This window comes from Myotis brandtii, unplaced genomic scaffold (assembly GCF_000412655.1).
Source record: "Myotis brandtii unplaced genomic scaffold, ASM41265v1 scaffold658, whole genome shotgun sequence".
NCBI classification, from domain to species: Eukaryota; Metazoa; Chordata; class Mammalia; order Chiroptera; family Vespertilionidae; genus Myotis; species Myotis brandtii.
Genome location: NW_005370558.1, coordinates 27120 through 46162, shown reverse-complemented (window position 1 = coordinate 46162; position 19043 = coordinate 27120). Strand labels below are relative to the sequence as shown.

General features: G+C 39.4%; 1 protein-coding gene across 1 annotated transcript in view; it reads right to left on the bottom strand.

The window, feature by feature from the left end:
- DENND1A (DENN/MADD domain containing 1A) overlaps window positions 1-19043 on the bottom strand; it is a 455803-nt gene that overhangs the window by 414306 nt on the left and 22454 nt on the right. The window contains 1 exon segment of the mRNA XM_014528906.1: window positions 7860-7930. Within this exon segment, the coding sequence (XP_014384392.1) occupies window positions 7860-7930 (71 nt within the window).

Genomic DNA, 19043 nt, shown 5'->3' with positions numbered 1-19043 from the left:
GGCCCAACCCCCCAATCGGCCCTACCCTGAGCGTGACTGAGGGTGGCATCGCAACCTCCCGATCCGCCCTGCTCTGTGCATGACGGGGCGGCGCCCCAACTCCCCAATCGGCCCTGCTCTGAGCCTGACCAGGGGCTGCACTTAGGGATTGGGCCTGCCCTCTGCCACCCGGGAGCAGGCCTAAGCCAGCAGGTCGTTATCTGCCAAGGGGTCCCAGACTGCGAGAGGGCACAGGCCGGGCTGGGGGACCCCCCTCCCCCCGCCCCCCGAGTGCACAAATTTTTGTGCACCGGGCCTCTAGTAGAATATAAAACACCAAGAGTAAACTGTGACATAAATAATGGACTTTGGGTGATTATGATATGTCAATGTGGATTCATCAATTGTAACAAATGTACTATTCTGGTGGGGGATGTTGATAATGGGGGGAGTTGTGCATGTGTGGGGCGGGCAGTATATGGGAAATCTCTATATCTTCCTCTCAATTTTACTGTGAATCTAAAATTTCTCTAAAAAATTAAATATTTTAAAACAAATGATAAATAACAACAGCTCCCACTTACTAAGAACTTTCCATGTCCCATGTACTATGCATTCCCCTTTAATCCTTTCAACTAAATGATGTAGGTACTATTAGGGGCCCCATTTTATAGTTAAGAAAATGAGATTCTGAGATTGGCATTTTGAGGGAATAAATTTTTTTCAACCAACAAACTTGCTGCTCACATTGATTTTATCATTTAGTAGATTAATAGTCCACCAAGAGGGCCAGCGGCCTAACACTGAACCACAAACAGAGCAAGAACCACACTGTCATGAATTACCAAAACTTTTGAGACTCTCCTATATTGTAATTTATATCCAGATGGCCCCTAAATTTCACACTTTAGGAACGGGAAGAAAAGTTTGCTGTGATTTATTATATTACTATTGAAAAGAAATAAAACTATAAATTCAGTTATTACCTCTAAGAATATTTTAATCCAGCGGTTCTCAACCTGTGGGTCGCGACCCCTTTGGCAGTCGAATGACCCTTTCACAGGGGTCGTCGCCTAAGACCATCCTGCATATCAAATATTTACATTAGGATTCTTAACAGTAGCAACATTACAGTTATGAAGTAGCAAAGAAAATAATTTTATGGTTGGGTCACAACATGAGGAACTGTATTTAAAGGGCCAGAAGGTTGAGAACCACTATTTTAATCTGAAGTAAAACAACTCTCAAAAGGACTTTTCCCCCATCCACTCCACTTCTAAAGAGACAGCATGAAATGTTGTTTATTATTAAAGTCAATTTTTAAAAAATATCTAATAATGTTGAATGGTGATCACAGATTCAGGCAAAGCTCCTAGAATTAATCCTGTAAAGTGAAAGCTAAGGTTCAGAATAATAAATCTGGCTCTCAATATCTTAAGTTGGCCAAAACTCAGTTATCTTCATGATACTGCCAATACAGAAATGTGAACAGATATTTAAGAGAGATTTTAAAGCCAAGAGTTTTGTTTAGTTTTAAGGTTACTGCTTAACACCAAGCTAGCTGAAAATCTGAGCTAACCACAGCACCACGTCGAGAGCAGTCCTCTCACAGAGTTCTCACAACAGTTTCTCAACTTGACTATGCATTTTTTATAAAGTGGCTATTGGACTAGTGCATTAAAAATGCTGGGATGGAAGCTGACACAGAGGAAGCTGGTTTGCCAAACAGCCTTGAGAACCTGATGCTGCCACTCTTCCAGTGCTGAGCGGCTGGCCAAGAACAGTGCCCACAGCAGGCTCAGAGATGCCAGCTGTAATGAGATACTTGTGTTTGAAATGTACTGAGTTTCAGCATGGCCAGTACCATCTGATTATGGAATTGGGCAGGTTCATCCCTCTTGCAAGAGCATCCTCTTCTGAGACCTTCAATCAGGCTACTGAACTCAGCTTTGGGAAATTTCACAACTTGAGATGGTTTTATTGGTTTTCTGGGATCCCTATGTAAAGATGGGCTCTTGAATAAAAACACAAATTAGAGTATACAAAATGGGATATGGCAAATAAAAAATTAAGAACAAAGTAGAACAAAGATTTACTCAAAATGATCCAACTTCTTTTTAAAGCATTAAAATCACGTACCTAAATAGCAAGCATCATACACAAAGATGTTCATTGGCTTATCTATAACAGGAGAATTGTGGAAACACTCTAAAGATCCAATTATAAGTAAATATAGCTCATAAACATGATGTAAAATTTATAGCAACTGAAATGGCTTTTACAAAGCTATATTAATAATTTTAGGAAAAATAATAATTAACCTGGGGAAGGAGCAAGAAAAACACACACATATAGCAGGACTTTGGAGGGGAAGTTTATATATTTTATTTACATACACACATAAAAGTCTATAAGGAGATAAATACAGTCAAACATTAATAGTAGTTATTACTGTGATATTTTCTCTTAATAATTTTTCTAAAATTTTTAAAGTTTATACATACTCAAAATCTAATCAGAAAACAAACTACTAAAAATTTAAAGGTAATAGAAAAAAAAAACCAAGATATATTCATGAGCTTGAGAACATTTTTAGTATTTTTTATTTACAATGAGAATACAACATACCACAGTATAAGAAAAATTGTAAGAATGAAACTCCCACAGAAGTTTATAGAACAAAATGTATACTAAATCCCCCAATTAAAGACCCATAAAGTAGTTTCAGTGCTTTCTAACCCACCTTCTCACAGCAGGGAATTAATCCCTCTGGGGGATGCAAACAAACTTCAAAGAGAAGATTATGCCCAGACACTAGTATTGTACAGGGTAAGGTTTATACCTAAATTTGCTCAGATACTTTGGCAGAGATCAGAGATGCAAGTCCAAGAAACAAAGACTAATTTTAAGGCAGATTTCTTTGCAATCATTCAAAATGGCAAAAATAACACATTGAATAATAGCAGGAAAAGGTAAGTATGATGAGTTTTATCAAAAACAAATAAGAAGGTTGTAGAAGTAGGTAAAAGATTACCTAAAATCAAATATTAAGTGACAGCTTGTTCACTGGTGATAGCAACTAGAAAATCTTACAAATTCCCAAAGAAACTAAGCAGCACCATGAGTTCAATTTGTATACTTAAACTTTACTTTCACAGTGTTTGGAAGGTAACCCATTAAGTATCATAAATCGTGGTGCAATGTCTAAGCAAAATGACAGATCACATGTCCTTCCCATGGACTTCATGGAATGCTCTTCAGAGCACAGAACATATGAGAGTTTACAATACATGTCTTCAGTATTACAAACATTAAAAGTTATTGGTAAGGGAAAATACTGTCTTTAAATTCTAGTAATATTTCTCATTGGCCTTTCTCACGTGTCATCTTTTTATTGAGAGGTAATATTTTAGGTACAATTTAGAAGTATGTGATCATTTTATAAAAATATGATTTAAGTAGAGGAGTAGCATATCTTAGTAATTCAGCTTTATTTAGTTTCCCAATTTTAAAAAGTCATGAATAAGGAATCAAATTTAGAGTTTAACTTTTTGGAATATTTATCATCTAATAGAAAACTAAAGTCCTTGATAGATTAAAGACCTAAATGCAAATGGCAAAACTATACATTTCTTATAGGAAAATATCTTCATATATCTGTAGGATAGGAAAATATTAATAAACTAGAGGCCCAGTGCACAAATTTGTGCATGGGTGGGGTCCCTCAGCCTGGCCAGCGATCAGGGCCAATCAGCCGCTGGCCAGGGCTGGGGGGGCGTGGGGGGACCTGCAGGAGGTTGGCCGGCCAGGGGGAGGGACCGCAGGAGGTTGGCTATGGGAGTGCACTAACCACCAGGGGGCAGCTCCTGCATTGAGCATCTGCCCCCTGGTGGTCAGCATGCATCATAGCTACTGGCCAGTTGTCCGGTCATAAAGCTTGCTTAGGCTTTTATATATATAGATTGTAATATATTAAAATCATTAAGTTTTGATCAAAGGTACCATAAGGAGAGTAAAAGATAAACCACAGGGTGCGAGAAGATATTTGTAACACATACAAGCAGATAATTAATATCTATCCTATATAATAAAAGCCTAATATGCTAAGTGTCCAGTCATCCGTTCTACTGTTCAACCAATCAAAGCATAATATGCTAAAGATATGCTAAGGCTGCTCAACAATTCGCTATGACGTGCACTGACCACCAGGGGGCAGATGATCCAACCCGTAGGTTAGCTTGCTTCTGGGGCTGGCGGATCTGGACTGAGCGAGATGGGCCAGACATGCCCTGGAGCCCTCCCATGGTCCCTCCTCACCCCTGGCCAACCTCCCACAGTCCCTCCCCAGCCCCTCAGCCTGGCCTGCGCCCTCTTGCCACCCGGAACCTCTCTGGGGATGTCGGAGAGTCAGTTTCAGCCTGATCCCACAAGCTACTCCTCTCAGGAGGGCGCCAGACACAGGGCTCATGGCTTGCGAGTGCTGCTGTGGCAGCGTGAGCCTCTCCTGATCAGGACTGATTGGACATGAGACTGTGGCAGGTGCTGTGGGCCAGGATGAGCAGGAGAGGCAGGTAGGAGCTGCAGGAGGCGGTAGACTGCAGGTTTCGGCCCGATCCCCACAGGCCACCCAGAGGGTTCCCACCCATGCATGAATTCGTGCACCGGGCCTCTATTAATATATAATTTCTTATAAATCAATAAGGAAAAGATAGAAAACTCAGTTTTTAAAAAAAGCAAGAGACTTGAACAGGCACTTTTAAAAATAAGTTGAATAAGATGCCAATAAGCATATGAAAGGTGCTCAATCTCATCAGTCATCAAGAAAATGCAAATAAAAACAAGGATATACTACTACACAACCACCAGGTTGGCAAAAAAAAAAAAAAAAGAGGTCTAATGTACCAAGGACTGATGCCAAATGCTGAAGGGAGTGTAGATGAACACAATCAATTCTAAAAAACAGTTTAGCATGATCCATTCATCTAATATGGTTTCTATCCTATGGAAGTATGTTTACGTGAACCAGGATTCACGTATAAAAAAGATCACAGTGCCCTGGCAGGTTAGAGCATTCCCCCTCAGACCGAAGGGTCTCGGGTTGGATTCTGGTCAAGGGTTCCTATCTCACCTCAGTTGTAGGCTCGATCCCTGGCCCCAGTAGGAGTGCTTGCAGGAGGCAACCAATCAATGTGTCTATTTCACATCGATGGTTCTCTTTCTCTGTCTTCCCACCTCCCTTCCACTCTCTCTAAAAAAAAAAAATCAATGGGAAAAATATTCTTGGGTGAGAATTAATAACAAAAAAATATATGTTCTACCTTCCTATCACAACAAATATGCCTTTATCTGCCTAGAAGACTAAATTCATACTGAGAATTTTTGGATTCCTTAAAGTTCAAGTGGAAACCTGATGGTGCAGGGAAAATTGGCCACTGGCCCACTGCCCATAGCCCTCTTCTCTATCTCATACTGCCAACAACCTCGCACACAGCACCCAGTCACTTCCATTCACAAGTTCAAGTTCCATCCCATATACTACTCCCCACAAATGGCAACTCTTAAACAATCACTTGGGCCTCGGGGTATATACACCTGTAGCTCAGTCTACCCTCAGAAAGATGGACCTCAGGAAGAGATTCATGCAGCCTCTGGGCCATTTGGGCACAAAATTCTGAGAGCCTAGGTGCTCAAAGCATGGTCTAGAATGGAAGGGTTCAGGCTCCAAGTGGGCATATCCCACAGACTCCTTGCCCCATGCAAGAGGGACAAAGCAGGGCCCTCTAAAGCATAGGGCCAGGGCAGGGATCACTCTTGCCAGGAACAGAATTTCCTTAGAACCAAGCAACATTATATTTGTTAACCTGGACAGCAGTAACATGGGTACTCACTTTATAATGATTTGTGAAATTGTACATGAAAGTTTTATGTATTTTTCCACAAATAATGGGACTGACACCATGTGCCTACTGATATGATACACAATATCATGTTCTAGATATTCTTGCCCAAAATCCATGATCTGAATCTAATCATTGGGATACAATTAGATCCAAGCCATGGACTTTTTAAAAAACAAGCGAATTCCTTCAAAAATATGTCATAAAAGGTAAAGAAAAGCCATAAAATTATTACATGCTGAAACTAAATAGATGTGAAATTAAATAGAGTGCATGATCCTGAATTAGATTCTAGATCAGAGGGGGAAATGCTATAAAGGACACTATTGGGACAAATGATTAAATTTTAATATGAACAACTGACATTATAACAATGTTAAATTTTCTTTATCTCAGTAACTATACTAGAGTTATGGAAGAAAATGTCCTTATTCTTGGGAGATATATTCTGAAGAATTTAGGGGTGAAAGATCACAATGTCTGCAACTTCTTCTCAAGTGGTTCAGCAAAAATAATATGCATATGCATGTAGAATGAAGCAAATATGGCCAAAAAGTAACATTTGCTGAATCTAAGGAAAGGGCATATACACTTGGCTATCCTTGTAACGTTTATCATTTTAAGTATTTTCAAAATAAAAAGGTTTTAAAACTATACTAAAGTGTTAAACAAGAAAGGACTTGTCTGCAGAAAGGGAAGAGGAATCAGATGTCTGGGATTAAAGGGTAAGATACACACTTTTCTTTTTGTTCATTCTTCCATCTTATTTTCACTTTTCAAATTTTGTTCATATTCCCCAAAAAATTTCATTTTAACTTGGGGAGACAATTGAAAGGGGAAATATTAGCAAATAGAAAAATAAGAAAAATGTTTGTCCTTAAATGTATCTGTCAAATCACAGCCATCATCAAATGGTTACTCTGAAATGTCAGTCCATAAAATGCTGCTCACATACACACTGAGTAACCCTTCCCAATCCAATAGTTTGCACATTAAGAGGCGTAACTTACAGATGTTAATATTCTACTTCTTTAGATAATCCAGAAAGTGGAGCACACACAATTATCTGACTTTTGCTGTTAGGAGAAATTCATTCATTTTAACAAACATTGGTGATGTTATACAAAGCCCTGCAGATGACATAGAGAGTTGTGTATATCATGGTCACTGTCCTCATGAAGGCAATGCAGAAAAGTGACAAGGACTTGAACCACACAGTAGCTATATGACCTTGGTAATTTATTTGATCTCTCTGAGATTCCCTTTTCTCATAGGTGTTGTAATGGAGATGCCACCCAGCTATCTTTAAGGGCTGAATTATAAGGACTGACTGTATATGTCAAGTATGTAGGATAAGACAAACTTAAAAGCTATTTTTATGAGTATTACAATCAAATTAAATAATGAAATAGAAAAAAATATGCCCAAGGTTGTATAGCCAATTAAGGGTATAACTACCACTGAAATCCTGATTATTCCAAGTTTCTAATCCAAGAAAATTCACTCTCCCTAAACACCAAATAATATATGCAACTGTTAGTGTGTGTGGGCCAAGAGTTGCTCCCTAACATATCTTTGGCAAATGCATCACTCTATCAGGCACCAAGAAAAAGAATACTGGATCATAAGGTTATTTTTTTCTCATTAACCAAGGATTTTTAGCTCAAGAAGTAATATATTCAGCCTGCACAAGGTATCTAAGACCCTGTCATCCAAGAATACATGTCCAAATTAGTTCAAAAGCTAAAGCCACAGGAGGTATTTCCTTCAAATAATTTCCAACTTTCTTTTACCAACAAACATAAAACTTACTAAATTAGATCAATTTCATCGTGCTTATGATAATGTGGGCACAAATAACAAGGAAAGACACTTAAACATACTTAAAGATAAATAACAGTTTAGAATATTCACATATCCCATATGCATGGCTATCTCATACAATAAACAAACATGCCATATCATAATCAAACATGCAAATACCTGAAAGAGTGCCACCTGACCTAGGATAGGCCACTTCAACATACACTTCAAATGTGGTCTCTGGGTTTTGCCTACGAAAGAAACAAATCATGATTACTAACAAGGATGAAGGCAGCATGGTAATAGAACATATAGGCTGAGGTATAAAGCACACCTTGATAAAATCATTAGCTCCACAACTTAATGGCTGTGGAACTTTGGACAAGTTACTCAACTTCTCTGAGCCACGTCTACCTAATCTATAAAATGAAAACACCTAACCAGAAAAACTATTGTGAAATTTAAACACACACACACACACACACACACACACACACACACACACACACACTGTCTGAGTACAATGTCTGGCCAATAATTGGCTAGACATTATGACAATTTTATAGATGTCACATCTCCAATTTACCCAGCTAGATCTCCAAAGCCACAGGTAGAATTCTGAGGAAACTCAAAGCAAAGCAACACTAGCAGAAAGTAGCCTTCTCCCTCATATTCCAGGATAAAACATTCACAGGATGAAGTTAACTTGCTGATTTATAGATTTTAAGCCTGAAACAAGAGAAACAGTATCCTGTCTCCCTAGACCAGTGATGGCAAACCTATGACAAGCGTGTCAGAGGTGACACGCGAACTCATTTTTTTGGTTGATTTTTCTTTGTTAAATGGCATTTAAAGATATAAAATAAATATCAAAAATATAAGTCTTTGTTTTACTATGGTTGCAAATATCAAAAAATTTCTATATGTGACGGCACCAGAGTTAAGTTAGGGTTTTTCAAAATGATGACACGCCGAGCTCAAAAGGTTCGCCATCACTGCAGGCTGTCATGAGACAGGATCCTCATCTAAATGTAAGACTGTTCCCACATAGGGGGCTTCACCTGTATCAAAAAACTGCAAGTATATGAATGTTCATTATTATATCCTTTTACCTTTTTATGTCATAAATATTTCATAATAAGTGTTTTAAAGATCACAGCACTAACAGAATGTTAACAGTTAATTCAGAGTGATGAGAACATCGGGGTTATATTTCTTAGTATTTTCTCTTTCTCTTTGATTCTAAAACTACAATAAAAAGATATTACTTCCAGATTGAATGAAAATCAGTCAGTGAAGAAAATGTTATACTTTCAAATGTCTATAACTGAGTTATATTTTAAACCTGACAACAAAGCTCAGAGAAGACATTTTCTGAGTTGCCTAATCAGATCTAAGGTTTAATTTCAATCAAATAAAAACTTTGAATTTACCCAATAGATTCCAGTTTTCAAAATAACTATCTCATTTATCACATTTCATTCTTATTATAATCCCAGGAGGTAGGTGCATCAACACCATACAGGTGAAGAACCTGAGGCAGAGTTCCTAAGTGACTTGTCGGTGGTCCCACAGCTACTTAGAAATGTAGCCAGAACCAGAATTCACACCTCCTGACCACTCAAATTCTGTTTCATTGATTCTAAAAGAACTTCCCCCTCCACACATTTTCTCATATCTTACAATCTATTGCATCTTACAATTCTACATGGCAGCATTTTTTCTTTATTGATAATACATATAATAACAGTGCTTCTTATAAATAATAGCATCTTAAATTCAATAAAATATGGTAATACTCCTTAAAGTTCCTTAGCAGTAGAAAGAAAAATGTGTGTTTTGCCAATCAGGAATCTAGTTATTTCTCTTGTGAAAGATCATCATTTCATCATTGAATAGAAACTTGGGCTTTTGCTTTAAATAAGCAACTATAGCTGAAAAGAGTTGGCTGCTCTAAAATTCAAAGTATTTAAATATATACTAGTATTGTCAAATATTATTTAAAAATTATACACTAAATCAGAGTATCTTACTTAAAAATACAAAATAAAACAAGGTGAACTGAAGTTTTAAGCTCCTTTAAAAAAAATGTGTGCTCTTTTTTCCCTGATAGAGGGTACAGAAAGACCTACAAAGTCAGTGTCCTTTGGTCACCAAACATTTGTGGAAAATACCAGTTGAAAACATCCTTTTCATTCAAATGAGCTCAAAGAACAATGTTTGATGAAAGAAAGGAATGTTCTAAAGTCATCTGAAGGACACCAAAAAGATTCCTTCCAAAACCTAAATAAATCTTTAAGTTTATTTTGCAACTGGCTAAATTCCATCTCAGAATTTCATCCCTCTAGATCAGTAGTTCTCAACCTTCTGGCCCTTTAAATACAGTTCCTCATGTTGTGACCCAACCATAAAATCATTTTCGTTGCTACTTCATAACTGTAATGTTGCTACTGTTATGAATCGTAATGTAAATATCTGATATGCAGGATGGTCTTAGGCGACCCCTGTGAAAGGGTCGTTCGACTGCCAAAGGGGTCGCGACCCACAGGTTGAGAACCGCTGCTCTAGATTAAGATAATGGTTTTCAAGATGTATTCTGCAGGACCCTGTGACTCCATAAAGGTTCTTCAGAGCTTTCGTACTTATTTTACCTAAATTTCCATTTTTCGTTTTCCCCATTTAAAAAAACTAAATAACAAACATGAACATGGAAAGATGTTACATACCAAGTTTTTTAAACACTGGAGCTCCAACACATTAACCTGTGCCACTAAGTTAAGGTGACTGTGCAAACCTGCTGTCTCTAAATGAAGAATACCATGTATACTCATGGTCTCTGCTGCTTCTTCTTTCTCTCTCTTTAACATACTCTGAGCCCACCACACCACTGAAACAACGTGTCACGATCACCAATGACCTCCACATTGCTAAAATGGTCAATCCTCAGTGCTTGTCTCACTCAACCTTTCAGCAGCATTTGATACAGATGATTGACTTGCCTTCCTTCCTGAAACACTTTCTTCACTTGCCTATCAGGATATCACTCTCTTACTACTCTTCTTACCTTACTGGCTGCTCCTTTGCTAACTCCTTCTGAAGCAAGCTCTCCTACCCTGGACCTTAGTCCTGGACCTCTCTCTATCTACACTCATTACTTAGATCTCATTCAGTCTCACAGCTTTAATTATGCAAATGGTGACAAGCCCCAAAGTCATGTCTCCAATCTTGCTTCTTCCTTGACTCCAAATCCCTTATCCAACTGCTACTCAACACCACCACTTGGATATCTATGAAGCATTTCTAATTTAACAAATGGTGTTTTTCTTCCTCAAACTTGCATCTTCTGAAATCCACCAATTTTTCAGACCAAAAAAACTTGTGTCCTCCTTAGACTCCTCTCTTTGTTTTATATGCCACTTATTTCCATGCCACAATCAACCAATCAGCAAATTCTGATGACTTGATCACCAAAATACATCCAGAAAGCATCCCCAACCCCACTATCTTGGAAAGATCACCATCACCTCACCTCTATTATTGCAGTAATCTCCTGACTGATCTCCCTGCTTCTTCCTTTGCCCTTCTATAGTCAGATTTCAATTTAGTGGCCAGAAATTCTTTTATTCTAGAGGTCAGGTTATGTCAGTCCTCTGCTCAAAACTTCCCAAAAGCTTCCATAATACTCAAAATCAAAGTCTTAGTTCTGGAAATGGATGGTGGTGATGGTTATACAACAATATGAATGTATTTAATACCACTGAACTGTACACTTAAAAGTGGTTAAGATGAAAAATATTATATATATTTTACTATAATTTTTTTAAAAACTGAGGGGAAAAAAGTCCCCATAAGGTCCTACATGATGTGGTGGTTGCCTATCTCACCTATCTCTCCAACTTCATTTCATACCTCTCTACCCTTCTCCCTGCATTCTAGCCACACTGGCCTCCTCTCTACTCCTCAGACACACCAAACTCATTCCTATCTTACAGCCCTTTGTATTGATCTTCATATAGGTGGCCCTTCCTGTCATTCAAAACTTGGCTTATACTTGACCTCCTCAGAAAGGCCTTCCTCAACACACTCTACCACATAATTTTAATTCTCCACATCCTAACTATCACAATCTTGTTTATTGTCAGTCACCCTCCTCTAAATGCAAACTGCAGAAAAGCAGGGACTTTGTCTATCATACCTGCTAGTGTGCTTCTCCGAACAGTGAGTGGCACATAGCCAGAATCAAATAAGCATTCAGAAGGAATAAAGAAAGCACAAACTAGCCTTCCTGGGGTCTAAAATATTTCAATATATGAGTAGAATGATTATACACATCTGTGATCCTCAAGTTTTAACACGTTAAAATAGATTTCCAGTCCCACCTCCAGAGGTTCTGGAATAGGACCTGAGAATTAGCATGTCTAATGAATACCCAGGTAATACTTATGCTGCTGGACTAGTGATCACACTTTCAGAACTACTGATCTAGTTAAATGGAATTCTTCTCCCAAATAACTTAGTACAAATGACATAAAATAAACATAGGGTATACTTCAATAATCAATTATTTCAATAAAAGATTTACAATAAAAGATTTCAAAGGCATTGTAGAAGCAATGAAGCTTACTCCTCTTCTAGTGCTAGCCATAGTTACTGCCTCACTCTAATGAGTATTAACAAGACTACATTAAGTTTCTTACTCAGTTCAAATAGCTGCCAGAGTTCTATTACATCAGCAGTTCTCAACCCTTTGGGGGTCGAACGACCCTTTCACAGGGGTCGCCTAAGACCATTAGAGAACACATATATAATTACATATTGTTTTTGTGATTAATCACTATGCTTTAATTATGTTCAATTTGTAACAATGAAATTGGGGGTCACCACAACATGAGGAACTGTATTAAAGGGACGCGGCATTAGGAAGGTTGAGAACCACTGTATTACATGGAGCCAAAGATTATGACAGTCTCTTTAAAAACAGAAAAAGAAAAGCAAAAAGCTGATTAAAACACTAAGAACAAATTAGACTATAAGTTATAGTCATGTTCATCCATGATCATTTACATGTTGCCTTATGGAAGAAGTGGTGACTAATGTTGTGACAAGTTATATAACATACCAACAAATATACATAAGTTATTTTAAGGGCCAGTGAAGCCAGTGCAGATGGAAGCATTTTCTGTTTCTCTGCAAATCAAAATAAATTTAAAAGTGTGTCTTCTAAATGCAAATGGCTAAGCAACTCTTACTTAATATTTTCATTAAGCCTGTAAACAATTAAGATATAACAATTTCCAGAGAATCTCTGGGACTACCCTGAGACTGCTTATATCTTCCATTACTCTCCAAGATGCTCAATATTTTTAACTATTTGACTAAAGAAACTGAAAATACTTTTTCTGTCCTATTAACACTCATTGCTAATTCAGTACATTTAATGATGCTGAGAATACGATATTCAGAGCCAATTTTCCAATATGGACCCAAGTTTTCCCAGAACACTTCATGCACTCTCTCCTCTCTGGGGAGCCTTCTCAATCCCCCTAACTCATAGCTCAGATTGGGTTGTGTCCCTCCTTTACACTCCCAGGGCACCCTATGCTTCCGCACTCTTAACACAGTCAACCCTGACACAATTACAACTACCTGGGTAGCTTTTACTAGTAAAAGTTCTGATGGCCAGGCTATACCCTAGAACCGTGGTCAGCAAACTGCGGCTCACGAGCCACATGAGGCTCTTTGGCCCCTTGAGTGTGGCTCTTCCTAAGCCTTAGGAGTACCCTAATTAAGTTAATAACAATGTACCTACCTATATAGTTTAAGTTTAAAAAATTTGGCTCTCAAAAGAAATTTCAATCGTTGTACTGTTGATATTTGGCTCTGTTGACTAATGAGTTTGCCGACCACTGCCCTAGAACAATTAAATCAGAATATCCTGGCATCAGTGTTTTTTAAAGCTCCCCAGCTTATTACAGTGTTCGGCCTAGGTGGAAAACCACCAGTGTACCTCTGACTAAATAGCTGTCCTCCCTCTCGACTGGCAGCTCCTTGAGGGCACCATCTGCCTTATAACCCCAGTTCCACACCAGGCACAATAAAAGATGAATGAGTTTTCCTCCAATATCTGATGTAGTTTTCAGCTCCCATAACTGCTTCTCTCTCTCTCTGACAGGAGGTAATTTGCTGAATACACACCACTGTTACTCTTTAAAGATGTTTTCCTTTGGAGTCAAAGGTATGAATAAGTCACACCTGCTGACAACAGCCTCAGCTATTAAATATGGAAAAATGAAATGACACACAAACAGCTAAAATGTGTTTAAAAGAAGGGAGGTCTGCGCAGTTCTTACTTCTGGGAGAATGAAGCCTGAAAGTAAGCCAAGAGAGTTTCTATTCAATACCTCTCTTCTGTACAATTCTCAGTGATTCACTGGAAGGGCCATGCTTAGTGCTCAGGGCCATGTTCTCAGAATGATTAAGTACACTCACTCAGCTTGAAGTCAAGGGACAGACAAAAGCTTTGACAATATTCAGGCAGCAGGAAAGCTTAATGGTTTGGGGTTTTGTTTGTTTGGTGTGGTTTGTTTTTTATTTTTTAGAGCATCATACTATTGATCATTCTGCTGGATCATCAACTTTCAGTTGGGATCTACTTTTCTTCAATAACAACATATTATGAGATTAGGAGAAAAATGTAACACTATTCACAAAATGAATCTTTGCTGCATATGGTAACCATGTCATAGTGCTAGGCCCTCATCCCCTTTAAGTGTTACTTAGAGCTACAAACTAAAACACACAGTGTTAGGACCCCTGACTCATTTCACAGCAATCAAATCTTCAAATCAGCTAGTATTCTTCAAGCAAAATAACCTATTCTCTATAGACTAGAGTAATGATTTGACTTCAGCACACTGTTTCTTTAATTACAAACTTATATGCTGAGGGGGCTAAGGTATAATATTTCAAAATCCACACCAATTGAACTGTCTTAAAGTTGACAACACAGTCAAAAGAAACTGTATATACTTCAGAACATGCTAGCAAACATCACCTAATAAACATTGATTCCTTTAAGCTAGACAAACAAGCAAAAAGGTAGTGTTAATATTTCCAACAAGTCTCCATTTGTTTCAGTGGACTCTGAAATTAAAGCCCTTTTCCAGGCTGAAAATGCTGTATCAAAGACTGCTTTCTAACCCATAACAAGTTAACACCTCCATAGAAGAATGCAGTCACTGTTGAAACTTGTTAGAAAATGATTAACTTAGTTGTGTAATTATACAAACAAGTTGTTTCAAGATTTTACACTTCGCTTTTCATTTCTAATAATGCTCTCAGGATCCGATTAATAAAGATACACAGGAACTGCTGTGAGAGGAGTTACAAAGTTTTACCTTCCCATATATCCCTATGAAAGATCCTTATGCCACAATGTGTGAAGTAAGTCCACAGGGGGAAAAAGTTTAGCTGCATTCTGAGCAGAAAAAAAGCCTGCACACCTCTCAGTAATGTGCAGTACTCCATACAGTTTTAAGAAATCCTCTACCGGGCTGACCTACAGTGTAAAATCTAGACTCTTCAACCATATTAATAGCATTTGCTAAGATCATATCTATTTAATTATCAAAAAAGTTTGTCCTTAAAAACGTATTTAAAAGCCTCCCATTTCCTGACTTTCCCTCTGCTCCTATTGAAAATTTAGTCCTAAATTGGGCAGGGCAGGATAGATGTCCATATTGGCGATGGCCAGTGTAGAGTGCAGAGCCTGGGCAGGATGAGGAAATGTTCCTACAAAGGAGTGATCTGACAAGGGATGTCAGAACACAAGCAGGGTGCAGTATATGTGGCTGAGGGACGGCCTGGAAATTCAATGTCAAATCCAAGTGAATGCGAAAGGCATCCACTCAGCGGAAGCCATCTGGCACAGGGAGCCAGAACTCGAGCAGGGTAAGGACATTCATACACAGGGCGGCCAGCCCTGGGATGTTGAAACACAAGTGGAATGAGAAGAGTGTCCATGGAGGGACATGAGTATCACAGCCCAAGAGGGTAAAGAGCGTGTTCAAGTACAAAGACACCCTAGAGTGGGGTGTGGAAGCTCTGGCAGGGGTAAGCAGGGTGACCATGTGGGATCGGTGGAGGCTTGTCCAGCATGATAAAATCAGAGTCCAAACTGGGTGAATAGGGCATCCACAGGACAGTGGGGAGGGCAGGGGCATGTCAAACCACCAGAATAGGCACTGTGATCTTAGGAAAATAAGGTCAAAGAGGAGAGCATCCATCCACATGGGGTGGAGGATGAAGGGGCAGTGTGCCTGACTGGAACCCAAGACCAGTAAGGAGGGCCTGCTTTCTCACAGTTGAAGTTAACACACACATATTTCTTGGCTCTGTTTACTGACAGGACCTGGTAGCAACAACACTCAACAGCAGTGAGCATAGTACCCAGACCTTGGCTTCTAAATACAATTCTCCTCTAAAGGAACCAGGGCTTCTTAAAGAAGTAGCTGATTCCAAGGCTGGGACAGAGAAAGTACAAGATTAGCTTGGAACATCTTATTGTGCCATAAAGCAAATGAGTGCTCAAAGAATAATGGAGACATGTCAAAAAGACCAACTTGAAAAGGCTTCCACTGGCCAAATCTGGGGTAATTTGAGCATCAAAATCAGTAACGATATGAACAGATTATTAACCCTCCAAATAAGACAGTAAGCCATGAGTCCACATTGGTGAATACATTGAAAATTTAGTGAGAAATGGAACATAGTACCTTCCCACAAAATACTTACTACTAGCAAGAGGGAAAAAAGTAAACTTTCCATGTAGAAGTTTGGCAAAACTACCATAATCAAGTCATCAAAATGATCAGTATCAGTAATCAGCTAGACAAACTGCTAGAGTGCAATGAGAAAAACACAGCAGCATTCCTGAGGTAGGCAGTTAGATAGACCTGAGCAGAGTAAGGACAATGGGCTAGGTATAGAATGTCACCAGGGTGGAAAGCCCCCGGTGCCTAGCGAAGGACAACTGCAGGGTTGGACCTCATCCCCAGTGTGACCTTTCCTCCTCCAGCATATCGCTGGTCATGTGACTTGGACCCCCAACCTTTCCTCCCTAGAGCTAACATCTAGGCCTCAGTTCTAATTCAGCTCCAGGCCCAGAAAAGCAGCAAAACCAGACCCGTGACACCAAGACTGACCTCAGGACCAAATGCACTGAATAAATGACCCCCTGCCCTGGTACTGATCACTGTCCTGTTACTAACTAATTAGTGGAGGTCTGACCCTAAAAGGACACATCTGGAAAGTTGCTGAATGTTCTATAGAAATCTTCCCCTGGGACCTCCCCTAAAATCTCCACCCTTAAAACCCTTAGGAGGGAGCACCCAGCACACTCTCCCTCTCAGGAGGATGCCCTGCCTTTCCTTAGCTCCTCCCCCTCCCCCAGGTGAGTTACTATTATCTTCCTCACTGCCAAGCTCCAAGGCCCTTGCTTTACTTCTATAACTTGTTTCCTAAGACGAATTATTTCTTCTACCTCTGTGATTTTCCAAATAAATGTTCTCTTATAGTTTGAGTCTTGGCTCTGAATTATTTCCTAGCCAGAACTCAAGTAACCAAGATTTCTGAACCCAGGTCCAGTCTGACCCCTGGTGCCATTCTCACCTCCCACAACATTCCCATGATATTCCTGCCAAAATGCTTAACCTGAACTTAATCATGAGGAAATATCAGACAAATTCAAACTGAGGGATCTTCTAAAAAATAACTGACATGTAATTTTCAAAAGTGTCAAGGTTATACAAATCAAGAAAAGATTAAAGATCCCTTTCCAGACTGAAGGAAACTAAAGAGACATGACAAGTAAATGCCATGTGTGATTCTGAATGGGATTCTTTAGCTACGATTAAAGATGTTCTCGGGACTACTGAAATTTGAATGGAGTCGAATAATTAGATGTAGCAATGAATCAATGCTAATTTCCCAATTTTGACGGTGATGTTGTGGTTTTATAAAACAACTAGAGGCCCAGTGCATGAAATTTGTACACAGGTAGGGTCTCTAGGCCTGGCCGATTGGGGCCTTCTGGCTGCCAGCCGGGGCCTCCCTTCCCCAGCTGCCGGCTGCTGGCAGGGGCCTTCCTTCGTTCCACGCTGCCCCCTGGTGGTCAGCACACATCATAGCGAGCGGTCGAATTTCTGAGAGGACACTTTGCATATTAGCCTTTTATATATAGAGATGGCCTTGTTTGTAGGAAAGGCCCACTGAAGTATTTAGGGGTAATGGGGCATCAGATCAGCACCTCACTCAAAATTGGGGTTTGTGTGTGTGTGTGTGTTTTTAGTTCTTTATATTGCATTGCCAACTTTTCTATGAGATTTTGGTTGTTTAAAAACAAAAACAACCATTCATTAATACTAATCTCCCATGTAGTATTGCATTGTATAAATGTATAGCTTTTTTATCCACTCATCTACTAATGGGCACTTGGACTGTTACAAATCTTGGGAGGTGGACAAAGAGGAGGGGAATGGGAGACATCTGTAATAGCGTCAACAATAAAAATAAAATGAAATAATAAACTAATTTGACATTTAAAAAATACTGATTTCCCTGGCCTTTGTCACAGGGGTGACTTTCTCACAGGAATGACATGAGGGTCTATGGAAAAAACCCCAGACTAAATATCAGAAGGCCTGGGTTCAAATCCCTTGATTTGAACTAGTCAGAACCATCTAACTTTTCATGCATCAGCTCCCTCCCCATCAAGAGATAATACCTGCCCTACTCTTCTCAAAAGTTGTTTCAGGGATCAAATGACAGAAACATGGGAAAGTGTTTTTTGTATACTAAAAGTTACTAAACCCACATAGAGGGTATTATCATTTATTATAAAAAATAAAATAGCTCTGGCCAATGTTGCTAATTGGTTAGAGCACTGGCCTGCACACTGAAAGGGTCACAGGTTCCATCCCTGGCCTTTGTTGGGGCAAGTGTGGGATGCAACCCATCGAAGTGTCTCTCTCACATCAATGTCTCTGCCTCTCTCTCTCTCTCCCTATCTCCTACCCTTCCACTCTAAAAATCAATGGGAAAAAAAGTCCTCAAGTGAGGATTAACAAAAATCTATATATATAAAAGGTAAATGTCCATCCATCCAACCAGTAGCTATGACGCACACTGACCACCAGGGGGCAGATGCTCAACGCAGGAGCTGCCATGATGTGCACTGGCCATTTAAAAATAGATGGCACCATGGACCTGGCACCAACAAACCAACACTCAGCATCCCCCAAGTGAGACACAGGCCCTGCCACCACCCCAGAGCGACACCTCCCCCCCCCCCCCCCCCCCCCCCAC